Here is a 26,800-nt window from a genome sequence, read left to right on the forward strand (position 1 = left end):
CGCCTTCTGTGTCCCGTAGCTGCGGTAGTCGATAGCGGCCGAGATTCCCACCACCGCGGCGGGAAAGAGGTATCCGGAGACGTAATAGTACTTCCTGCGGGAGAACTCGCTTTCAAACACCTCAACCAGCATGAGGTAGAGCTGCACGCCCTCCAGGCACATCCAGGCAAACGCCGCCAGAAAGAAGAAATGAAGAACGCCCGCGATGATGGAGCACACCAGCTGGGAGCCGGGGACACATTTAGAGGTTACACACACACAGAGGTAAAAGGACAGTGGCACTGAAACTGCATTGATTCAATGGAAGAGTAAGAATAGATAACTGGAGCATATTCCCCTGGGAACAAAACAATGGTGCATCTAAGCCCACTCGGATACTTGACGGGGTGCCCATGCTCCTTACCTTGGGTTCAGTCATGTTGATGCCCACGAGGAAGACAAGCTCGGCGATGAAGAGGTTGAGGCAGAGGTTCTTGTGGATGGTGTTGCGGTCACTCTGCAGGCCCCTGAAGAAGCAGAAGGTGAACAGGCTGATGGCCAGACACACCAGAGACACAGCGATGCCCATCCGCGTTATCACCGTCAGCAGCAGCTCGTGGACGCTCCCCTCCACCTGGTGGACAGGACAGAGACACACAGAGGGGGTTAGAACCAAGAACCTGGCGAATCGAGGACCTAACATGACATGGTTAGACCCCAAAAGCTTTTTTTTGTTGTGAATACCTTTTTATTGTATTCAGATGGTCAGGGAATACAATGAGTAGGAAGACAGAGACAACAGTATCTAGCACAGAACAGCCGCCAACTTCCTGACTCAGGCCACTTTGTACAAATGCCGTTCCCAACATGTATCAATATGTATCAGTATATAATCTGAAGTAAACTTGGAGCTAATATGACACAGTACAGAGATTTAACTCAACCTCTAGTTAACCAATGAGAAACACACAGCAGCCCAGCAGGGAGGGTTTACACTTAATCACCTGCCGGGAGACCTAAAACATGACAGACTTCATGTCCCCATCAATGAACCTTGACATAACACGACGTCCTGACTCACTGAGGGATTTCACTCAACATCTACTGTAGGAAACAGATGACATGTCTTTAGATCCGTGTACATGTGCCGGGCCAATGTAAAAAAGTCATTAGTAAGCTGTCACAGAGCTCTGTATCGTCGCTGGGTGAAGGGTTGATTGCAGTGCGTGTCACAACCCAGGAAAATGAACACATTACAATGTGGACATGTAGGCTATAAGACAGAAGCCTTCAACCATACAGAATATCACTCAGGGATAGTGGTCTGAACATGAGGTAATCCGTTCCGTGACATGACTAATTTTTATTAAGGGCAGGCCAGGAGGAGTTGTAGTTGAGGTGAGTAGTTGGGTTGGTGTGACTGAGGGATGGCTTAAACCACAGGCTCTGGTTTTTCCTTGTGGTGAAGAGTTTTAAGGTTCGGGGTTTGCGAGGGGAAGACGCGGGAAGAGTTCATGAGTCGGGACATGTTATTATATACGCCACAAACTTATGTTCCACGTTTATTACTGGGTAGGATGCTCACAGCACATGATATTTATCATGTAATTGGATTGTAATTGCATTTTGCTTGCGAATGGATCTCACCCACTTCACGTCGTCGAGTGGAAATGGAAAATAAAGAAGCACGACACCGGGCCGCCGTGCACGTTTCTCCGTGTAGGATGTGCGTGAGTGCTATTAGTCACGGAACATAGGTAAAATGTCCTTTATTTCCAATAATGGCAGAGCTAACTTTCACTATCTTGTGTCTGCCATCTCTTGCTTTTTACTCCCGGCAAAGTAAGTGACAGCCTCCTTCTGTTTCTCTCCACATACATTAACAGCATTCCTCTCCTCAACCCCCATTCCCCCCCCCCACCTCAAATCTAATCAGCCTCTGAGTTTACTATCTTACTCTAGCCATATTTACGTACATAAAATACATACAGTGGGGGGGGAATTGGGGCAGAGCCACTACGAGTGTCCTTGAATCCCAAATCAACCCCTAGCTCCTTATGGAGATCTGAAAGGAATGGATAGGTGGGGCAGAGCCACTACGAGTGTCCTTGAATCCCAAATCAACCCCTAGCTCCTTATGGAGATCTGAGAGGATTGGATAGGTGTCCGCAATATGGTTACAATTCCACAGAGTATTGGGGAAATTCCACCATATTTCTTACACATCTCCAATCTACACAAGTGTCTTGGGGGTTAGGGGCTAGCTAGGGGTTGATTTGGGATTCAGTTTAAATCAGAACCACCCACTCACCATGTTCCCTAGATGAGACAGACACACACACACACACACACACACACACACACACACACACACACATACATACATACATACATACAGTAGAGTCCAACCACACAGCATGAGAAAACCCACAGAAGGCCACTCACCACATTTCCTCGATGGGCCATGAGGATGGCGAAGTTGGTCAGGTGACTACAGGAACAGGTGGTGTGGCTCTTGTTGGTGTCCAGGAGCTTACAGCCCTGAGTGGACCAGTAGCCCATCATACTCCTCTCAGAGTAGTTCCAGAATGAGCAGTTGGGGTTGTAGTAGTGCTCCTTCTACAGAAAGAAAAATAACAAAATAACAAAAACATGGACATTGATTTTAAACCACTAGCTAAAAGTTTGGGTTGTAGTAGTTCTCAATAAGCAAAACAAAACAAAACAAGGAAACCTCTTAAATACCACAACCAACATTATAAGCATAGTTTAAAACAATTAACAGATGACTTTAGAGTACATATGCATACTATGTGCCTATGTCATTTTCCATCAGGGGTCAATAACCGCAGGCAGACGAGCCTGCCATGGCAAATAACTATGGTAGCAAAAAGCTAAGTACTGGAATACACAAGATAGCACTCAAGTTAGCCTGCTTCGGCCTATGGATGGATCCCACCTTGTCTGTCGTGTCAAGTGCAATTATAAACCATTCCAGCATATTGACATATCATAGCATGACAAACACGATAGCTTTTCCATGTAAACTAACAGAAGCGTACATACCGTGGGAGTTCCCGATATGACACCTACTTATATTTTACAGCCGTGCTAGCTGTATCCTATGAAATTGGCATTTATCCTCCACAGCTACTAAAGACCACACAGCCATTCCTCTTTCCCACTATTTCCCCCTGCACTGAACCACACCACGGCCTGACTCTAGAGCTCCAGGGTTTTTCCAAGGGGAAGGGGGACTCACGTCGAGGTGCTCCAGGGTGAAGATGACGGGGTCGGACACAAACACGCGGCTGGACTCCTTGGTGATGGAGGCGGCCAGGATGTGTGAGTTGACGGTCAGGTCTGAAAGGTTACGTCCTCCTCCTCCTCGGAGAGTGGCGTTCTCTGTACTGAGGAACCGGCCCAGGTGCTTATAGAGGACAAAAACCAGCTTGGCCACACCTGGGGAAAAAAACACATTAGAATACGATTTATGGTGGCATTGTGAATGTATAAAATTGCTTCTAATTTCTATACTTCGGCCGCTGTCACAGTGCAGGGCAATGCTCCTTCAGCGTGATCACATTCATTCATCTTTATTCATACACCCCCCCCCCCCCCCCCCCCCCGTTACCGTTTTTACTGTTGACTTTGACTGTGTTTGCAGACAGCTGAATGGAGGCTCCACCCTTGCTGGTCTGGGGGAACCTGAAGTCCTGCATCTGGCCATCAGTACTGAGCACATACACATCCAGCACTAAAAGAGGACGAGAAGGGGGGGAGGTAGCGGGAGAGGAGCAGGAGGAGACGGAGAGAGGGGGAAGAGGAGGAGAGGGGGAGGTAGTGGGAGAGGAGCAGGAGGAGACGGAGAGAGGGGGAAGAGGAGGAGAGGGAGGTAGCGGGAGAGGAGCAGGAGGAGACGGAGAGAGGGGGAAGAGGAGGAGAGGGGGAGGTAGCGGGAGAGGAGCAGGAGGAAACGGAGAGAGGGGGAAGAGGAGGAGAGGGGAGGAAGGGAACGGTAGTAGTATACATTACTGACAGGTCACGTTTCAATAGCAACACGCAGTGTTTAATAGAGCGTTGATATAAAGGTTGGGAAGTGTGAAAGAAGGGAGGAACCAGATCAAGTGTTCCAGCTAGAGAATCCAATCTCATTGTCAATATCCCATCCGGCACTATTTACTGTAAAATAAAAGGATCTGAGCTGCTCCCCGTAACCCTGGCCTACAGAGCTCCTTATGGAGAGAGATGGAGAGAGAGAGAGCACAGCACCACCCAACCTGCTGAAGCATGAATGTCAAATATTCATAAGATAAAAAATATCATTGGGCTTTTTCTTCCCCCTGTGGGTTCAGATAACTCTGGCCTCGCCAGCGAGCAAATCTCTGGAAAGCCTGCTAGATTCCTGCAGCAAACCCCCTGCCCTCTCTCTCGCTCCCTCTATCCCTCCCTCTCTCTCTTGCTCTCCTCTCTGCTGTGCTGTGCCAGCTGCCGGATGGCTCTCTCTCTCTCTCTCTCTCTCTCTCTCTTTGATGTTTGGAATTACGGAGGGGTCAGGAGGACGCACGTATCAGCACACTCCCTCCTGTCAGAACCAGCCTCAACTTCCTCACCACAGATCGCTTTTGACACTCAGAGATGAGGAATTGTTCTCCCTCTGACATTTTTTCTCCTTTCCTTCGCTTCCTTCCTTCTTTCTCTCTTTCCCTCTATCCTAAACGCCCCCACCCCCCCGCCCCCACCACTTACCCCTCCCTTTTCTCTCCTCCTGCCCTTGACGTTCGCCTCAAGGTGCCATTTGTGTTTCAGCCTGAATCAGGAAACTATGTTAATTAGGAGTAGGGATCCTTTTGGGCTTCTCTCCTGCTGCTCATCAGGCGAGCTGCAGAGAAGACTGTCCCGGGGCCTCAGTCCTCACGTAGCATTGTCAGAGATTGGGATAGTTCTACTAGCTATATTCCTACTAGTAGAAATATATATGTATATTTTTTAAAAATCTGTTGTTGAGGCCCTGTGTGCTAAAAGCACATAAACAGAGCCTGTTCGCAACGATACATGGCGTGTATAGGCAAACGATTACATTTTATATTAGCTGGCTGCAGTACATCTGGTTTTTGTTATCCGCTTGTAATTACCATTTACCGACAAAGGGTTAAGGCAGGGTTAGAGGACATAGCTACCGTATAGAATACACTATATATACAAAAGTATGTGGACACCCCCTTCAAATTAGTGGAGTCGGCCATTTCAGCCACACCCGTTGCTGACAGGTGTATAAAATCGAGCACACAGCCATGCAATCTCCATAGACAAACATTGGCAGTAGAATGGTCTTACTGAAGAGCTCAGTGACTTGCAACGTGGCACCGTCATAGGATGCCACCTTTCCAACAAGTCAGTTTGTCAAATTTCTGCCCTGCTAGAGCTGCCACGGCCCACTGTAAGTGCTGTTATTGTGAAGTGGAAACGCCTATGTGCAACAGCGGCTCAGCCGCGAAATGGTAGGCCACACAAGCTCACAGAGCGGGACCGCCGAGTGCTGAAGTGTGTAGCACGTAAAAATGGTCTGCGACACTCACTACCAAGTTCCAAACGTCCTCTGGAAGCGACGTCAGCACAAGAACTGTTAGTCGGGAGCTTCATAAAATGGGTTTCGGTGGCCGAGCAGCCGCACACAAGCCTAACATCACCATGCGCGATGCCAAGCATCGGAGTGGTGTAAAGCTCGCCGCCTTTGGACTGGAGCAGTGGAAATGCGTTCTCTAGAGTGAGTAATCACGCTTCACCATCTGGCAGTCCGACGGACAAATCTGTGTTTGGCGGATTACAGGAGAACACTACTTGCCCCAATGCATAGCGCCAACTTTAAAGTTTAGTGGATGAGGAAAAATGGTCTGGGGTTGTTTTTCATGGTTCAGGCTAGGCCCTTTAGTTCCAGTGAAGGGAAATCTTACTTTTACAACACACAATGACATTCTAGACAATTCTGTGCTTCCAACTTTGTGGCAACAGTTTGGGGAAGGCCCTTTCTTGTTTCAGCATAACAATGCCTCCGTGCACAATGCGAGGTCCATACAGAAATGGTTTGCCGAGATCAGTGTGGAAAAACTTGACTGGCTTGCACAGAGCCCTGACCTCAACCCCATCGAACACCTTTGGGATGAATTGGAACGCCGACTGCTCATGATTTTGGAATGAGATGCTCGACGTGCAGGTGTCCACATACTTTTGGTCATGTAGTGTATCAAATGATTCAATTGATTTTCCATGAGAGGACCAGACAGTTCATCTTGCAGAACAAATTCAATGCCCCTACTTAACTATGCAAGAAAAAGGCAGCGGGGAACTCATAACCATAGCAACAAAGAGGCTTGTGTAGGGAAAATGACAGTTCACTGCACAAAGCTGACTTAAATGAATGAGATCACATTGCTAATAAACTGCCTGTGAGAACATATTAGCTTGCCTGGCGCTGAGCGAGACATCAAACCTCCTACTGTGACTTCAACTAAATTTGGTCTTTCTAAAAACCACTTTGCCTCTCTCCTGGAGGAATAGCTGTCCAGGTTCTTGTCTAGAATGAATAAGCCCATGGAAAAGAAGCCCGGGGGCCTAGCAGAAGTATGTTTCTACAGAATGGTTGTGAATGTTAACTTCCACTTCCTTGAACATAACAAACTGTAGAAAAAAAAAGGCAATTTTAGTACTGAGGTCAAAGTAATTTTCTTCCAAGACAGGGGGAGATAATACAAAGGAAAATAATCATTAAAACTGTGGATTGTAACTGGCAGACGTGTCTAGTTTTTTCTTTTTATGAGTGATAGGCAGGGGGGGTAGAAAAAACAAACATACTTATGTTGTCTGCAGGCACTTTGACTACAGCGGGTTCAATCAGGTTGTCGGCAAGGATGAAGGCTCCTTCCTCCAGGGTATCCAGTAACATGGTGGCGGCGTGCGTTTGCTCCGTGGAATTCATGTCTTCCCAGGACTTCAGGGCTTCCGGCCTCAGGAGGTTGTCAACCGTATCCACAATGGCCTGTATCCGTGGAAACAAGTCAAATGTCAGACCTTTGTCACTTAAAAAGAAAAAAAAAAGAAACATGTGATCCCTCATAACTTCTACTAGTGCCTGCAGCATACAGGCAGAAACGGGGGCAAGAAAAGCATATGATGCTGACGGCAAGTAAGGACAAGCGACGACCAAAAAAAATCAAGATGATATGAAGATTCATTCAAATTAAAACATCACTTAAAGATGGCATGGTGGTCACAGAATGAAAACTACAGGATGTTGTCTCCCCACTTCCCTGGTTTAGACCCATTTATTTTCTTTTGAATAACAAAACTGTGCCAGAGGGGAAGTTCAAACAGAAACCAAATGTTTTTCAAATGAATGGAGCAGTTCTTCCACAATAGTACTCGCTCGGTTCCTGTTCTTTAGCATCTGATTTTTCCCAAAGAGCAATTATCTTCCTCTTCGCTAACAATAAATATATTCCATAACAGGATCTGGTCATTATGGCCTTGAAATGTGCAGCTTTTCCTTCCTAGAGGGGAAAATGTTATCGAGAAAATGAATCCATTTGTTTCATGGGTAGCAGTCAAAGTAAAGAAGGGCATAATTCTGCTTTCAATGGCAATCCTTTCATTTCCTGCTTGGCTGATAAGCAGTAAGTAAGCAAAACATTCCAAACCCTCACGAGAAAAAGTATCACATGTTGATCAAAATGGAGGTCACTGTGACCCTGTGCAGGAGAGTTCACAACTTCCATGTACCTTAGCATATCTATCTATATCCATATCCACACAGCAGCGCTAACGCTAGCCCCATTGATGACTCCCATGTAGCTTATCTACAGTGCATTCGGAAAGTATACAGACCCCTTCCCCTTTTCCACATTTTCTTACGTCACAGCTTTATTCTAAAATGGATTAAATATTTTTTGTTTGTTATCAATCTACACTCAATACCTCATAATGACAAATCAAAAACAGTTTTTTAGACAAATTTGCTACATTTATTCCAAATAAAAAACAGATACCTTATTTACATACAGTACAAGTCAAAAGTTTGGACACACCTACTCATTCCAGGGGTTTTCTTTATTTTTACTATTTTCCACATTGTAGAATAATAGTGAAGACATAAAAACTAAGAAATAATAATGAAATAGGGAATCATGTAGTAAGCAAAAAAGTGTTAAACAAATATATGTTATATTTGAGATAAATTTGAAGCCACCCTTTGCCTTGATGACAGCTTTGCACATTCTTGGCATTCTCTCATGAGGTAGTCACCTGGAATGCATTTCACTTAACAGGTGTGCCTTCTTAAAAGTTCATTTGTGGAATATCTTTCCTTCTTAATGCATTTGAGACCATCAGTTGTGTTATATAGGGCTCCTGAGTGGCGCAGCGGTCTAAGGCACTGCATTTCAGTGCAAGAGGCGTCACTACAGTCCCAGGTTCGAATCCAGGCTGTATCACATCCAGCCGTGAATGGGAGTCCTATAGGGTGGCGCGCAATTGGCCCAGCATTGCCGGGGTAGGCTGTCATTGTAAATAATAATTTGTTCTGAACGGACTTGCCTAGTTAAATTAAAACAAAAATTGTTGTGACAAGGTAGGGGTGGTATAGAGAAGATAACACTATTTGGCAAGAACAGCTCAAATAAGAAAAGAGAAACAACAGTCCATCATTACTTTAAGATATGAAGGTTAGTCAATACAGAACATTTCAAGAACTTTGAAAGTTTCTTCAAGTGCAGGCGCAAAAACCATCAAGCGCTATGATGAAACTGGCTCTCATGAGGACCGCCACAGGAAAGGAAGACAGAGTTACCTCTGCTGCAGAGGATGTTCATTCGAGTTAACTGAACCTCAGATTGCAGCCCAAATAAATGCTTCACAGAGTTCAAGTGACAGACACATCTCAACATCAAATGTTCAGAGGAGACTGCGTGAATCAGGCCTTCATGGTCAAATTGCTGCAAAGAAACCACTACTAAAGGACAACAATAATAAGAAGAGACTTGCTTGGTCCAAGAAACACAAGCAATGGACATTAGACCAGTGGAAATCTGTCTTTTGGTCTGATGAGTCCAAATGTGAGTTTTTTGGTTCCAACCGCCGTGTCTTTGTGAGACGCAGAGTAGGTGAGCAGATGATCTCCGCATAAGTAGTTCCTACCGTGAAGCATGGAGGAGGAGGTGTGATGGTGTAGGGGTGCTTTGCTGGTGACACTGTCAGTGCTTTATTTTGAATTCAAGGCACACTTAACCAGCATGGCTACCACATCATTCTGCAGTGATACGCCATCCCTCCTTTTGGTTTGCGCTAAGTGGGACTATCATTTGTTTTTCAACAGGACAATGGCCCAGCACACCTCCAGGCTGAGTAAGGGCTATTTGACCAAGAAGGAGAGTGATGGAATGCTGCATCAGATGACCTGGCCTCTACAATCATCTGACCTCAACTCAATTGAGATCGTTTGGGATGAGTTGGATCGCAGAGTGAAGGAGAAGCAGCCAACAAGTGCACAGCATATGTGCGAACTCCTTCAAGACTTTCGGAAAATCATTCCAGGTAAAGCTGGTTGAGAGAATGCTAAGACTGTGCAAAACTGTCATCAAGACAAAGGGTGGCTACTTTGAAGAATCTAAAATATATTTTGAATTGTTTAACTCTTTTTTTGGTTCCATTTGCATTATTTCGTAGTTTTGATGTCTTCACTATTATTCTACAATGTAGAAAATAGTAAAAACAAAGAAAAACCCTTGAATGAATAGGTGTTTCTAATCTTTTGACTGGTACTGTATTTACAATCGAAATTTAGCTCAGGTGCATCCTCTTTTGATTGATCATTCTTGAGATATTTCTACAACTTGATTGGAGTCCACCTGCAGTAAATTCAATTAATTTGACATAATTTAACCTGTCTATATAAGGTCCCACAGTTGACAGTGCATGTCAGAGCAAAAACCAAGTGATGAGGTCGAAGGAATTGTCTGTAGAGCTCCAAGACAGGATTATGTCGAGGCACATATCTGGGGAAGTGTATCAAAACATTTATGCAGCATTGAAGGTCCCCAAGAACAAAGTGGCCTCCATCATTCTTAAATTGAAGAAGTTTGGAACCACTAAAACTCTTCCTAGAGCTGGCCGCCCGGCCAAACTGAACAATCGGGGGAGAAGGGCCTTGGTCAGGGAGGTGAACAATAACCCGATGGTCACTCTGAGTTCTAGACTTTCTCTGTGGAGACGGGAGAACCTTCCAGAAGGACAACTATCTCTGCAGCACTCCACCAATCAGGCCTTGATGGTAGAGTGTCCAGAAGGAACGTGACAGCCCGCTTGAAGTTTGCCAAAATGCATCAAAGGACTCTCAGACCATGAGAAACAAGATTCTCTAGTCTGATGAAACCAAGATTGAACTCTTTCACCTGAACGTCAAGCGTGACGTCTAGAGGAAACCTGGCACCATCCCTATGGTGAAGCATGGTGGTGGCAGCATCATGCTGTGGGGATGTTTTTCAGCGGTAGGGACTGGAAGACTAGTCGGGATCAAGGGAAAGATGAACAGAGTACAGTACAGAGAGATCCTTAATAAAAACCTGCTCCAGAGCGCTCAGGACCTCAGACTGGGGCGAAGGTTCACCTTCCAACAGGACAACGACCATAAGCACACAGCCAAAACAACGCACAAGTTGCTTCAGGACAAGTCTCTTAATGTCCTTGAGTGGACTTGAACCCGATCGAACATCTCTGGAGAGACCTGAAAATAGCTGTGCAGCAATGCTCTAGATCCAAACTGACAGAGTTTGAGAGGTTCTGCAGAGAAGAATGGAAGAGTCCTCAAATACAGGTGTGCCAAGCTTGTAGCATCATACCCAAGAAGACTCAAGGTTGTAATCGCTGCCAACGGTGTTTCAACAAAGTACTGAGTAAAGGGGCTGAATACTTATGTAAAAGTGATCCGTTTTTTTATATATATTTTTTTACATTTGCTAAAATAAAAAAACATGTTTTTGCTTGTCATTATGGGGTATTGTGGTTATATTGATGAGGGATAATGTTTTGTTGCGATTTTAGAATAAGGCTGTAAGGCTGGAAAAAGGGGTCTGAACTAGAGGTCGACCGATTAATCGAAATGGCCGATTAATTTGGACCGATTTCAAGTTTTCATAACAATCGGAAATATATATTTTTGTATGTATTTTTGGACGCCGATTTTGCCGATTAAATTTTTTTTTTTTTACAACTTTATTTAACGAGGCAAGTCAGTTAAGAACACATTCTTATTTTCAATGATGGCCTAGGAACGGTGGGTTAACTGCCTTGTTCAGGGGCAGAACGACAGACTTTTTCCTTGTCAGCTCAGGGATTAAATCTTGCAAATTTACAACTAGTCCAACGCTCTAACCACCTGCCTCACGAGGAGCCTGCCTGTTACGCGAATGCAGTAAGAAGCCAAGGTAAGTTGCTAGCTAGCTAGCATTAAACTTATCTTATAAAAAACAATCAATCAATCATAATCACTAGTTATAACTATCAACACATGGTTGATGATATTACTAGTTTATCTAGCGTGTCCTGCGTTGCATATAATCAATGCGGTGCACATTCGCGAAAAGGACTGTCGTTGCTACAACGTGTACCTAACCATAAACATCAATGCCTTTCTTAAAATCAATACACAGAAGTATATATTTTTTAAACCTGAATATTTAGCTAAAAGAAAGGTTAGCAGGCAATATTAACCATGTGAAATTGTCACGTCTCGAGTCAGGGTATATACAACAGTTTGGGCTGCCTGGCTCATTGCGAACTAATTTGCCAGAATTTTACGTAATTATGACATAACATTGAAGGTTGTGCAATGTAACCGCAATATTTAGATTTAGGGATGCCATCCAATAGATAAAATACGGAACGGTTCCGTATCTCACTGAAAGAATAAACGTTTTGTTTTCAAAATGATAGTTTCCGGATTCGACCATATTAATGACCTAAGGCTCGTATTTCTGTGTGTTATTATGTTATAATTAAGTATATGATTTTATAGAGCAGTCTGACTGAGCGATGGTAGGCACCACCAGCAGGCTCGTAAGCATTCATTCAAACAGCACTTTCGTGCGTTTTTCCAGCCTATCAACTCCTGAGATTAGGCTGGTGTAACCGATGTGAAATGGCTAGTTAGTTAGCTGATATCCATACCCACACAGCAGCGCTAACGCTAGCCCATTGATGAATCCCATATAGCTGATATCCATACCCACACAGCAGCGCTAACGCTAGCCCATTGATGACTCCCATATAGCTGATATCCATACCCACACAGCAGCGCTAACGCTAGCCCATTGATGAATCCCATATAGCTGATACCCATACCCACACAGCAGCGCTAACGCTAGCCCATTGATGACTCCCATATAGCTGATATCCATACCCACACAGCATCGCTATCCCTACAGATAAACATATCCATCAGCATAATTTCCCCACAAATTCATATCAACCCCATGACCCGATAAACCAGTGACAATTTAACCACAGGTGACATTAACCACAGCAGAGGCCCAGGCTACACTATAGTGGTAATTAGCCAATAACAACAGTCACTCAATGTACCAATTAGTGCAAAGCTGTGATTATCATCCACACACGCACTAATTGACCATAGGCACAATTACCCTTTTGTCTGGATTAACCAGTGGGGCGAATAAACACTGTAGTCCCTCGCTATCACACCAGACTGATGATTAACCAATCAACACAACAAGTAAACCAACCACACGGATGGCTACCATTATTACCTAGAGCTATGATATGCCTACAAGCCCAGTCAGAGTTGGATAGGATAGGACGAGAGTGAAGGAGTCAGAGTAGCAGTAGTGATTTCAGGGCTAGGGCCGTTACACCTCAGACAAACAAATCAAAACTCAATGGTCTACCCTCCTGGTGTGTACCCCCTTCCTTGTAGGCATGAAGAATGAGGAACAAAAAAATAAATACAAATAATCGCTGTCTTTAATTTGCGGCAGCATTAGAACAAAGAAAGAAAAAACCTCTGTTCTGATTGAGTCCTCTTTAATTTATATAATTCTCGCCTGGGTGGCGGCCCCACCACACACCAATCACAAAGGGTGTTACCCAAGATGCCCTACAGTGAGCAGGAAACGCTTGGGTGGTGGTGGTGGTGCTGACTTCACTTACATTGCCTATTGATGAATAAAGAAGACACCCGTAAATCAAGTTGACGGTGACACGCAGTGCATCCCAATTTCTCACAGTAAAAGAGACCTCAGTAAAAACAGCCCTAACTCATGGTGAAGAATGCTCCCACCAGTCAAACATAGAGACTGAAGAGAGAGACAGAGGTCTGAGGAGGCTGGTTCGTTTCGTGCAAGGCAGGCCCACTGTGTTTACGCCAGAACCGCTTCTTTCAACAGGACCTGCTCTCAGATTATAAACTCTGAGGAAAGGAAAATGGCATGAAGAGAGAAAGGAATGAAAAGACCCAACAAATCCTATATGAACACAAACACATTAATGGGACTGAAAATGAATCCATCAAACAAACACAAAAATTGGCACTTTTGTCAGCGAGAGGAGGAACAAGGAGAGGCTGGAAATGGTAAAGTGAAAAACTGAGTACACTGCCACTTTGATCAAACTTCTGGCTGACAGGGAGCTACAATTACGGCCGTGGGAAGGCAATTACTCATACAACGCACAAAGAGGGAGGGGAATAGAGAGAGATAAGAGATAGGAGAGATATTGACTTACAGACAGACAGGCAGCGATATTGACAGACAGACAGGCAGGCAGATCGACAGACCAGACAGACAGGTGAGTTGAGGGGTAGAGAGATAGATGGACATACCGTCAGGCTAGCAGACACACAGGCAAATAGACAGGCTGGCAGATGCACAAGCAGAGAGACAGGTGGAGAAGCAGATGTGTTTTGCATACAGACAAGCCAGCAGATGATCACAGACAGACAGACAAGACACCAATGTTTCATGCTACTGAGCATATTGTGGATAGGTCCACCTTTGTGGAACCAGCAGACATACAGTACCTTCATATATGCCCTGCAAGTCCTCTCTCTCTTTTGAAGCTTTTTAACACAAAGTGAGGATTAAGAACAAGAGGCATACTATTAGGAAGCAAAAGAGCTCAGAGGGAAAAGGAGGTTAGTCTATGTCTTTAGAAAACAGATATCCTAAAATACACCACTTAACCCATCAGGATGGAAATGATAATATATAAACCTTATGTTAGGTAGATGAAATAAGAAGCTCACTGTGTATTATGCAACACATTCTAAAATGTGTTTCGGGAAGCTGTATCTAGCTTACATAACGACAAGGGCGTGGCCGGCCAAGACAGAGCTGCACAGCATAGATGGGGCATCGCTGAGATAAAATTCCTGCGCTTTGCATTAACGATGTTTTATAAAGCACTGAGAAAATAAACTAAGCAGGAGATGGTCATTTGGATTCCACGGCACTGAGGTTATAACAGTATGCCGGCTTTGGGTTTTATTGTCGAGCCTTTTGTTGAATGGTCTCCGTCTCAGTCAAAGGAAACTGCTTCATTATTCCCACAGCTAGCTACATCGTGGCTGCAGGAGTATAGTACTGTGCAGTTTTAAGAGAGTACAGCCAGAACATAGACCGAAAGATTCAGTCTAGGACTAGCTAACCCAAAAGTAACCACGACAACGCTACCCTGGTGCCTTTTGGTCCAAATCATTTCACTTTTAGGTTCTGAATAGTACTGTAAAACCGTAATTCATTTCACTTTTAGGTTCTGAATAGTACTGCAAAACCGGAATTCATTTCACTTTTAGGTTCTGAATAGTACTGCAAATCCGGAATTCATTTCACTTTTAGGTTCTGAATAGTACTGTAAAACCGGAATTCATTTCACTTTTAGGTTCTGAATAGTACTGTAAAACCGGAATTCATTTCACTTTTAGGATCTGAATAGTACTGCAAAACCGGAATTCATTTCACTTTTAGGTTCTGAATAGTACTGTAAAACCGTAATTCATTTCTCCATATGACTGTCGCCAGGGGCGCAACTTTGGTTTTAGAAGTTGGTGATGGTGGAGAGGAGTTATTATTTGTGTTGGCTAGCGAGGGGCTGCAATCCATCAGCTCTAAGTAAGAGCTGCCAGGTGAGAAGGCTGTGTTTCAGAACCCAGTAATTACTAAGAAGAGGTGGGGCTGGAAGAATGAGCTTCCTCCCTCTCCACAGCCACAGCTCCCCCTATGGGCTGGGCCGGCCTCTCCTCCCCCTCCTCCCCCTAACCTCACCTGGAAGGAGAAGTGTGGGGAGGGCTAATGAGTGGGTTAACCTATGTAGAATCAAAAGGTGGAGCAAAGCGAGAGCAGGAGAGGAGGGAATACTACCCACCCAGAGATATATGTATGTTTATACAATGTACGGCTCTCGTACTAACTAGCCTACCTGAGGTCACATATACTCAGATTTATGAACTCAAATCGTCTCCTAATGACATAAATTGTTTTATATTACCTTGTTGAAGCTACGCCCAGCTGAGTCCTTTTCGCATAGCTCCTGGAGCTGAGCGTCCAGGATGTCCACCAGCTGCTCCATGAGACGCACTGACGAGCTGATGTCACCGGCGAACACTGGACCCTGTGTGTGGTGGGCCAGCTCATTGGCTAGGTTAGCCGCATTCTCCCCACTACGGATCTAGAGTTGGAGGAAAAACTGCAATATTAAAGGTCCGGTTTAAGCTTTTAATTACTTGTTTCCTCCTAAATACTGTACCTGGTATGTGGTATGTTAACTATGTGCTGGATACTTAAGGATATAATGGATACTTAAGCAATAAGTCAAGAGGGGGTGTAGTATATGGCCAATAAACCACGGCTAAGGGCTGTTCTTATGCACGACGCAACGCGCAGTGCCCTGGACACAGTCCTTAGCCGTGGTATATTGGCCATATACCACAAACCCTCATGCCTTATTGCTATTATAAACTGGTTACCAAAGTAATTAGAGCAGTAAAAATAATTTTTTTGTCATACCCGTGGTATACGGTCTGATATACCACGGCTGTCAGCCAATCAGCATTCAGAGGTTGAACCACCCAGTTTATAATAATGATTTAATGTGGATAAAGGAAGAAAACAGCAGAGCAGGAAAAGGCTCATGGTCATTGGTGAAACATCTTTGGATGATAGGCATCACAGAGTCAGGTAAGGTACAGGTAATGTATCACATACTGATTTAAACTCAAATCAATATTAATGCTGCAAGCTATAACCCACAGAAAGCAATCCACAGTGTGCAAGAAAAATATAAACAAATGTGCATTAAATGTGTATTTTGTTTACAATCTATAAGGCATTCAGTGGAATACAGTATATGTATGGGCAAGCCCCTTATTTAGTGTTGAAACCAACCAGGTGCCATAAAATGACAGATACACTGTGCCCTTTCAGATAAAGTAGAAGAGGAAAGCTGATGTGTTTTGTTCCTTCCATCGCTGTCACCAGAGCCATGGGGGGACATTGTTGACCGACCTTTTGTGCCACTTGAGTGACCCAGTGGGAGGTACAGTTGCTGAGGTCAGGTCCCTTTGGGTTCCAGGTCCCCCCTGCCACCGTGCAGAGGTAGGAGGCAATGCCTGGAGAAACGCACAACAAAGACAACCATTACACAACCCTATTGTCTGTTTTTAATGTATGTGTGCATTTGTTTGTGTACATTTCTGTAACGTTGCTGACCACTGCCATCTTGAACAGTTCTCTCTATCAAAAGAAATTGCATCACAATGAGTACAGCCTGTTTAAATAAAGGTTAAATAAAAATGTATTTAACAGAGGTTAGGCCAACTCTTCACCCTCCTACAATTCCTGTCCTCCTCTCAATAAGTTTTTCAGGAAAAACAAACAACTGAGGTCAGCCACGGTCAAAAAAGCAATGATGCAAAAAGTGGCTGACCAGTAGGAACCAAAAAGGTTGCCAGCTTTGTACTGTCTAAAAGCGGACACTGAACAGTGAGATATTCTCATACAGTTCATCTTTATACTGTAGGAATCATTGTCTGTCTTCTTATAGTCTAATTCAGTGGTATCCAAAGTTGGGGTTACAAACTGCAGTGAGGCCCCCCCCCCCCCAAAATATTTTTTTTTAAAATAAAATGCATTAAGTACATTTATTTACTGTTTTCTTTTGAAAATTAAATTAATTTAAGGTTATTTGTTGATGTAAAAATCTACATACATTTTACAGATTTCAAAAGGTTGTGTAATTATATTTGGGATTAGGGTGTGGTCGCGAGAAATTCTTGGGGAGAAAAATGGGGTCCCCAGAAATTCAATCAGTAAAAAATGGGTTCCCTGTTGAAAAGGTTTGAATATACCACAGGTCTAATTGCTGGTTGTCAATTAATAAAGTTGCCATTACCAGTGAAGGCTCCTCAGAGGAGGAAGAGGAGGACCATCCTCATTGAATTTTATAAAATAAATAAAAATTCAAATATTTACAAAGTTATCCTTTTTAGATAAAACGATACTAAATATGATCACATCACCAAATGATTTATAAAAACACGCTATTTTGCAATGAAGGCCTACAGTAGCTTCAACAGCACTGTAGGGTAGCACCATGGTGTAGTCAGAGGACAGCCATCGACTTCAATACAAAACCTAGGAGGCTCATGGTTCTCATCACCTTCCATAGACTTACACAGCAATTATGACTTCTGGAAGACGTCCTCCAACCTATCAGAGCTCTTGCAGCATGAACAGACATGTTGTCCACCCAATCAAAGGATCAGATAATTAATCTAGTACTGAAAGCATAGCCTACAGCTAGCTAGCACTGCAGTGCATAAAATGTGGTGAGTCGTTGACTCAAAGAGAGAGAAAGACAATACTTTAACAGTTTTGAACAAATTAATTTCTTCCAAAATGAAAGAGAAGCAAGAGTCATTTTTTCCCTTTCAGTTTCACTTCGCTAGCAAATGCAGCTTGCTAGTTTAGCCTACTCAAACAGGGGGATGCTATGTTAGTTAGCTGGCTATGACTATCCAACACAACACTGGAACTCTTCCAAGTTAAGGTAAGCATTTGGTATTACTTATTTATTACCAGCAGGGCCTTCCTGTGTAAGTGCTAAACTGCTTACTGACTGTACACTAACATCACTGCACAATTGTAGGTTAATTGACTACGATGTTACTTTAGCTAATATGGTGACAACGTTGTAGGCTGTGTATAGCTGTTATGATATGGTTTGGCTTGTAAAGATTTTTCCACCTGGTCACACACAGTTGGTCATGTGTTGTGCATTGAAGTCCACAAGTGAAGGGAAAAGGTTAGAGGAGGAGAGTACATAGATGCAAGATGGAATAAAATGTGGCTGCTATGAAAGTGAACTATGTTTACACGTGATCAGGGATGTATTCATTTAGCCAGTTCTGTTGAAAAAAACAAATGGAACAAAACATACCTGAATATGTCCAACAGAAACACTAATTTGCAGATGTTGGGCTAATGATTACACCCTATATCAGCTAGATGCATTCAAGACTGTGAGGGGTATAGGGGACATTCAGTATCATGTAGTAGCCTAAATCGCTGTTACATTGAACTGGGTGAATGGGATATGAATGAGAGTCATCCAACGTGCTGTAATAGAAATAAGGCAATGCTCATGAAAAGAAAATCATCCTCCCTCATCTTAAACTGCATTGACCGCGACTGCTCTGTACCGTATATATTACTGAATTCTTTGTAAGCCTTGATGCCCTGCATGTCTGCATTCCATATTATTGAAAAAACAATGATAATATACATCCCCTTACGCCACCACATTGTACATTATCTTACTGTTTATTTTATCTTCCTATATTGTCTGTTTGGCCCTATTAGCATATTGTAGGTAATGAATATCACATTTTGGGACCTTGTCCAATGTAAGGTAGGCTATGTGAAAGACAATGTCTAAACACACTAATAAGCACAAACACATTCATACACAGAGGACTACACACACACACACACCTTCCCTCCCCCACCCACCCTCCTTCCCCCCCACCATCCTGGTTCCCGATAGTACCTCTGGTTCCTTTGGGGCAGGGTCTCTCCACGGTGACTCCAGTGTGTGTCTGGGGCCAGGAAATGCCTCTCTTCGTTGTTCCCTCACAGAAACGCCTGGGGGTGGGGGGGATCTCTGGGGCGGTGGGGTCAGCCGTCCCATGGGGTTCCTCCGCTGGGTTACCCGCCTCTCTTTCTCTCCCATCCCTGGGGTCAGCCGGAATCGTGGTGTTAACTGGGCCTTTGACTGTGGACGTGGTGGTGGTGATGAGAGTGGTGGTCTCAGGCAGGGCTGATGAGAGGGAGACATCTTTTGTAGTTGGCACTAGGAGAGGATGAGAGGGAAGAGTGGTGGTTATAGCTTTCATAAAAAACCCAGCCTTACCTTGAACTCCCTTCATACATTTCAGACGTACATCAGATACATCAGTCAGCAGGGAAAGTTCAAGGTAGTTTCACTGTTTAAGTTCCACACCACCAGAAGGGGTGGTTGCTCTACTCCACACATCAACTGGAGACGGCCCATACATTCCTGGAGACACAGAGTCTACTGCAGCACTCTGGTATTACTCGACCTCTCTCTGTTCTGTTTCTGCTCCAGCACAGGAAGCACAAAGTCAGGAGGAGGAAGCCTGCACACGCTACACCAGGGTTTCACAAAAACCCGGTCCTGGGGCCCCACCTGAACTACACAATTGATTCAAATAACAAACAAGCTTTGGTTATTTGAATCAGTAGTGTAGTGCTGGGTCAAAAACCAACACATGCACCCAGGGGCGACCCCAGCACCCAGGGGCGACCCCAGCACCCAGGGGAAACCCTGCACTACACTATCTCAGACTATTTTTACCTTTACCCAATCCCCAAAATAACGAGAGGTCAGGTCGTGTAGCAGCATCTGCCTGGCTCTCCTGGGAGTGGCTGATTAAATGTCAACAGGGAAGACAAAGCCTGCCTGCATTTGACTTTTTTCTTGTTCGTTTCATCTCTCTCTTTGATAAAGCCGGCGTGGGCAAAAACCATACCTCAGCGATAATGCTCTGCTGATGTATTCAATGCACAGCTATAAAGACAATCTGTGTAGGTGTGTGTAGTAACCAAGAAGGGGTAGTCTGTAGCCTTTTAAAAAAAAAATCACAGTCTCTACCCATTTGTGTGATCACAGAACTGTGAATGTACAGTAGACGTCTATTTGAATGAAAGAGGCAAATAGGAAAATAGATATAAAAAGGGTACAGAGAAAACAGTTTATCGTGCATGCTTGGGTGTGCTTTGCAGCCCGCGTAAATGAGGCAGTGACTGTGTGCATGACTACACTGGTTGCCTCTTGCCTTACTGATCTTATATTATATCCACGGCCACACGATCGCTGGCGCTGATAAGAGGCAGCTTCCCAGAATGAGGTCTGCTACTGTGAAAGTCCCGCAGTGCCGTCTTCAGAGGCCCACGGTGCTTCAGGGAAAAGGCAATATCATGCTATCTGACACCCCATCATCAAACACATATCTCCATTTCCCCACCGACCTGAATGGTGAGAATGCCCACATTTAGAGTCTGAGCTCTGGAGCTAATCAGACCATCAGGAGACTGGTCGTCTTTGTTTTGTGTTTCCATTTCAGTGAAATCTGGAAGTTCATTACAAAGCCCTGTCTGTGTCTGTCTGTGTTTACGACAGGCTTTTCAAAAAAGACCTCAAGGGTGCATACACAACAATGCATTAAATCTAGCCGGACGCCGCGGTTCTCAGAATGATGGGGAGGGAAAAAGTGGCCCAGACAGCGACACATTTCGGATAATTATTTTTATTTTTTTAAATCACAGCCAGGATCAACCAGCCTTGTTGCAATGTTGTTGTGTTATGACATTTCATTCAATGACCTTTTCTCCCCTGGCAGGAGCAGTGTTTAATTGGGCTGTACTCATTCCGTCATTGTGCGTCCATCTGTCGGTCAGCTACTCACTCACTCACGTTTCTGAGCATTGAGCATGGATGCAAATGAGCGTCTGACATATGTCCAGTTTATTGTTGTGTGAACAGATGTTGAGAGGAGGTCTCCTATGAATATTTGACATTCATGCAGCAGCAGGTTGTGTGGTGGTGTACTCTCTCCCGCTCTCCCTGTGGACACGCAAGAGGCTGTGAGAGAATAAAGACTTAAAAGGGAATCTACGAAACACCATACTGAGAGAAAAATACTCATACCAGAGTCACCATTCTAAGGAGACAATCATAGCTACTGATAAGCACTGGAATCCTGGTCTAGTTGTAGTTTGCTAGCGCCTGAACTTGACCTCTCGGCCGCTTCCTCTCTGCAGCGGCAGATAAATAAATAAACATACCAAACCTAAAACACTTGTCAGAGGACCATCTTCCCGTTACATTTCTCTTGATGTCGCCATCCACCGCCCTCCCGCACTCTGTCATTTTCTTTTGATTATGACGAGTCGTTTCACAGATGGTGGTTGAAAACAGTGGGTCCTCTGCCAGCACTCAGGCCAGAGAGGGGCCACCTCAATTAGCTGTCATTTCACTCAAGAGCTAGTTAAAGTCCCTCTGGGTGGGGGAGGCAGACGGCTAGGACACTCTGGGTGGCATATGTTGAGTGATGTCTGTTATAAATAACACGAGGTGCTCAGAGGTTGAGTAGCACTCTGAAAAATGCACGGTGTCGGGAGTTTCGGGAACTTTTGAAAACTGAGTAGAATGAACTAGATATAATGGAATCGACAGCAGTGGAATGGGGGCCATTGAGAAAGCAAATAAATGGTTAGGCAACACACTGTGCACAATTTTTTTTATGTCGGAACATGCAAAAACGAAATAGAATGAACTATACGCAAATCGCCAGCAAGTAATGGGGCACTTCAAGGGAGTGAGGAAAGGGTTAAGCAATACTCTCCACTAATGATAAATAAAGATGAAGCTAGAGTTCTATATTTTAACATCACCGCAGGGCACTTTTCTTACTCTCCAAAAATGAAATACTAATAAGATGATCAGAGGCATAGTTACTGTATGCTGTTTGTCTAAGCTAGCCCTATTGGTTGAAGGCCAAGTCCCAACTCCCGAAAAGCCAGACTTCTCACGCCTCTGCAAAGGACACGTTTTGCCATTGTCTCTGAAGAATTGAGGATTCGACATGAAACGGTTGTTTAGGAAAGTTTGACAGGGAAGCAGCATAATAACAGGCCATCAGTGTGTCTGTGGCGTGGAAGAAGCAGACGTCGTGTGACTCTCGCTCTCTCTGCAGAAAGAAGCCGTTTCAGCCTCTACGGCAACTCAAGGTTTGTTTGGAAATCAATGATTGTCGAAATGAAAGGGTTGATTAAATACTCGATCGACTGAATGAAAATGTCAAAAAATGCTGAGTGTCCACTACATCGGCGTTAACAATAGATTCAATAATTAAGCAACGTCTCAGTGAACTTCCAAATGTCAGAGTCCTCCAAAAACCTGGTGGCGGTGTTACATTCTCTTAATTCACACAGTGTTTTTCAAAGTGTGAATCTGGCCATCTAACGAGGACTGCAATAAGAGGCCAAAACAGCCTGTACCAAACTGTTGGACGCGACACAACCAACGCACCACCAGCCTACACTGCAACGCCATGAATAACGAATGGTGTGAGGGTGAGTGAGTGTGTGGGCGTGTGTGTGTGTGTGTGTGTGTGAGAATGTATGTGTGTCTGCGAGTCTGCGAGTGTCAACGTGTGTGTGTGTGCATCCATCCATGTGTTTTAAGCTTAGCCATTTCCAGTCAGCCAGACAGTCTCCCTCTCTCTCTGAATGTCTCAAACTTAAAAAGGGAGCAAACAGCGATGCTGGTGAGCCACAACTGTCGTGTTGCTTTTTTGAAGATCCCTACGCCAGACCAGTAGCTAATGACAGAGAGAAACAACAAAACCCAGAAGACATGAATATTACACTCGCTTGTTTTTATACAGTCTCATCCCGCTCTGCGTGAGCCCGTGTGACGTGCTGATGTGAACATCAGTTCCGTGTAGCTAGTAGCTCCCGTAATGGGTCTAAGAGAACCCTCAGGGCACATAGCCCTTTCTGCCCTAGGAAGACAGGTTTTTCCTGGCTTTGCCTTTAGTACAACTTGGAATAACTCATGGGTCTTTCTGGCAGAAAAGGGCAGAAACCACTGCCATCACACAGTGGACAAAGTAAATAACTGAAAAGGCGTAGGTTGTTTTACTCCTAATGTGTTCTTATTACCTGTATTTACTGGACCAGGGCGATTACCACATCAAGCATTGCTGTGGCATTGCTGTGGCATTGCTATGGGCGTTATTGACAGTTGTTCTTAAAGATCAAGAGACAGAAAAAGCTCTGCCAATGCCAGGCAGGATTTGGATCCATGTGATCCGATTTACGAGAGCTGAAACTGAACACTGGGGCCACCTCATTACTACCGAAGGGAACACCAGGCCATGGAGCCACTTTGAGAGAGAAAGGTAGCTAGCACAAAATATACTGTGCAGCTATGAACACTCTCTCTTCCAGTTCTTTAAAATGTCCACTTGAAGTCACACATTCCAATCCACCAATCAGGAAGTCAGACTCATGAAGACTTGTGCCATGGCAACAAGAGGAACAAATGGAGGCGTTCCAACTATCCGCCTGGCACCTTGACCTCTGACACGCACACACACACACACACACACACACACCCTTGACTCCGGTCTGCATGACTCTCCTTGCTGATGTGTTAATTCCTTCTGATCCACTAAGCGGCAAGGACTCACGTGATCTGGTAAATATTCCCTTTGTTTCTCTGCTTCAAAGAGTATAAAGCCTCACTGTGTGTCAGTCACGATACAATTTATTAATGAGCCCAGCAAGTGCTTCTTCATCGTGCTACACGTCGATGCAAAGTTTAAAAAGCATTCAAATAAATATGCATAACTGAGTTTTATTAGCAGCCAAATTGAATGAGCAGAACGTCGATAGAGCGAGGCAAGACGAGGCGCTTTAGGACATTAGCACGTTTTGTGAGGCAGAAGGAGATCTAGTCGATTAGAATCTCACTAACTAGCCTTTTCCATGTGTGCAGTGGCATGGTCGGCGACTCAGCTGTGCCTTTCTTCTCCTTGGGTTGTTGGATCTCTCCATGTGGCAAAACCCCACAGTTCTCCATTGGCCCAGTTCCTCTCTGTGAAGGCATTCACTTAACACTCCTCTTTTTTACTCCTCAGATCAATGCTACCTCGATGGCAAATACATTTTCTCCCTTCTCCCCTCGTTACTTTGAAATGCTCCTGGCAATTATTGGCTCCCCTGATTAGTCTTTGGAATTAATTAGACCAAGACCCGAGTCGATGTCTTTGAGGAATCTCAGACAATACTCTTGCGAGTGTGTCCCTACACATTTTGTAACAGGTGGCACTTAGGGGCACATTTTATTGTCACGTCGGAGCAGTACGATCTCTTAAATAGTGAGCCTTCTTAAGAGGTGGACTATCAACGTCTTGATCACCGGTGTCTGTGTGTTCGGAAAGCATTCGAGGAGTTTCACTCTTCAACACATGTATGTGTTCTGAAACTCACACCCCCTGTAGTATATTCAAATGAATCCTTGGAGTTTGGAATATATCTTAGGAATTATACAGGTATCAAATACAGTTATATATGCACACAAAATATACATCTGGAAACATGGGGCCGTGGGGGGGCCCCATGAATCTTAAATGGGGCTGACACCAATTAGTCGACTGGTCAATCGTTTGGTCGATAGGCTGTCGACCAAGATTGCTTTTAGTCGAGCAGTAGCAAATATATCTATATTTTTTATGGCAAAAGACACCTGTCTTATTCGCGGCCATCTCAGTGAACTAATCCATTGCGGAGGCTGAGACTAATCCATTGCAGAGGCCGTGGGGATGGCACAGTCCAAGACGAAGGAGTTTGGCTAAGATGCACAATGCATATCTCGCTCCAGAATGCACCCCCTCCTGCCAATTTGTGCACATTCATTGTTTCATAATTCATTGTGTGAATTGTTTGCCTTTCATTGTTAGTTCCCCACTACATACACTACATGACCAAAAGAATGTGGACACCTGCTAGTCGAACATCTCATTACAAAACCATGGGCATTAATATAGAGTTGGTTCCAAACCCAGATTTGCCCGTGGGACTGCCTGATGGTGAAGCGTGATTCATCACTCCAGAGAACGTGTTTCCACTGCTCCAGAGTCCAATGACGGCAAGCTTTACACCACTCCAGCCAACGCTTGGCATTGTGCTTGGTGATCTTAAGCTTGTGTGCGGCTGCTCGGCCATGGAAACCCATTTCATGAAGCTCCCGACTAACAGTTATTGTGCTGACATTGCTTCCAGTGTGTAGTTTGCAACTGAGAACAGGTTATTTTTACGCGCTACGCGGTCCCGTTCTGTGAGCTTGCGTGGCCTACCACTTTGCGGCTGAGCCGTTGTTTCTCTTCCACTTCACAATAACAGCACTTACAGTTGACCCGGGCAGGTCTAGCAGGGCAGAAATTTGTCGAACTGACTTGTTGGAAAGGTGGCATTCTATGATAGTGCCACGTTGAAAGTCACTGAGCTCTTCAGTAAGGCCATTCTACTGCCAATGTTTGATAAACATCTCAGCAACGGGTGTGGCTGAAATAGCCAAATCCACTAATTTGAAGGGGTGTCCACATACTTTTGTATATACTGTGTATATCATCAGTAGTGCATTTACAGTTAATTCTTATTATTTATTTTTTTGCTTACGGTAATTTCTGTTAATGCATTCAATAGCTTATATTCTTATTCAGGTCTTTACCGTTCTCATTGTCGGCGTGGATACGTTGTTTGCAGAGCGCACAACCTATGCTACATTTGTGAGAAACAAGTTTTGGTTAATTTCATTCAATTTGTGAATTTTGTAAGGACATGCACCTGATTACGCATAGAAGTAGGCCTATAAGCTACATGTCCTGCGTGCAAATGTAGGCATATAAATGTGCACATTTGGGGATTTGGTAGTATTTCTGATTGGCTTAACGCACCACCACTAATGACCTGTGGAGCTTCTCAAAGTAATGTTTTCGTCACCTCAGGTAAACAAAGTCTGTTTTTACATCCATTGAGAATGACAATAGTTCCTCTATGTATCTGAAAGATCTTTCCACCTCTCTCCCTTTCCATAACCACTCAGCGTGCTCTGATCCCGTGGAAACGTCACAAAATAGGCCCACCTGATTACTTCTTATCCCTTGTGCAAATAACCTACAGCTGTGTGTCTGACCCAAGTTCATTGGCGCTGTAAATCAAATCAAACTTTATTTGCCACAAGTGTAGACTTTACCATGAAATGCTTACTTACAAGCCCTTAACCAACAGTACAGTTCAAGAAGAAGAAAATATTCACCAAGTAAGCTAAAATAAAAAGTAATAATAAAAAGTAGCACAATAAGCATAACAATAACATGGCTATATACAGGGGGCACCGGTACCGAGTCAGTGTGCAGGGGTACAGGTTAGTTGAGGTACATGTAGGGGCGGGGGGGTTGTTCAGCAGTCTTAATGTCTTGGGGGTAGAAGCTGTTGAGGAGCCTTTTGGTCCTAGACTTGGCGCTCTGGTACCACATGCCGTGCAGTAGCAGAGAAAACCGTCTATAACTTGGGTGACTGGAGTCTCTGACAATTTTGAGGATCTGGGGGCCCGTGCAAAATCTTTTCAGTCTCCTGAGGGGGAAAAGGTTTTGTCGTGCCCTCTTGTCTTG

The 26,800-nt window shown here is 44.3% G+C and overlaps 1 protein-coding gene across 8 annotated transcripts in view; it reads right to left on the minus strand.

Annotated features, from left to right (window-relative positions):
* The window catches only part of LOC139376155 (adhesion G protein-coupled receptor L2-like), a 107,585-nt gene that overhangs the window by 17,447 nt on the left and 63,338 nt on the right, over positions 1-26,800 (minus strand). For all 8 annotated transcript variants that reach the window (XR_011627885.1, XR_011627886.1, XR_011627887.1 and 5 more), the window contains 9 exons: positions 19,087-19,389; positions 16,545-16,648; positions 15,529-15,708; positions 6,832-7,015; positions 3,614-3,736; positions 3,242-3,441; positions 2,425-2,598; positions 404-613; positions 2-222 (listed from right to left, as the gene is read on the minus strand). Coding sequence is in view for 5 of the 8 variants with exons in the window: in XM_071118402.1 (XP_070974503.1) it covers positions 2-222; positions 404-613; positions 2,425-2,598; positions 3,242-3,441; positions 3,614-3,736; positions 6,832-7,015; positions 15,529-15,708; positions 16,545-16,648; positions 19,087-19,389 (1,699 nt within the window). In the remaining 3 variants the exon portion in view is untranslated. The remainder of the gene's footprint in view (position 1; positions 223-403; positions 614-2,424; positions 2,599-3,241; positions 3,442-3,613; positions 3,737-6,831; positions 7,016-15,528; positions 15,709-16,544; positions 16,649-19,086; positions 19,390-26,800) is intronic.

This window comes from Oncorhynchus clarkii, chromosome 20, assembly GCF_045791955.1.
Source record: "Oncorhynchus clarkii lewisi isolate Uvic-CL-2024 chromosome 20, UVic_Ocla_1.0, whole genome shotgun sequence".
Lineage (NCBI taxonomy): Eukaryota > Metazoa > Chordata > Actinopteri > Salmoniformes > Salmonidae > Oncorhynchus > Oncorhynchus clarkii.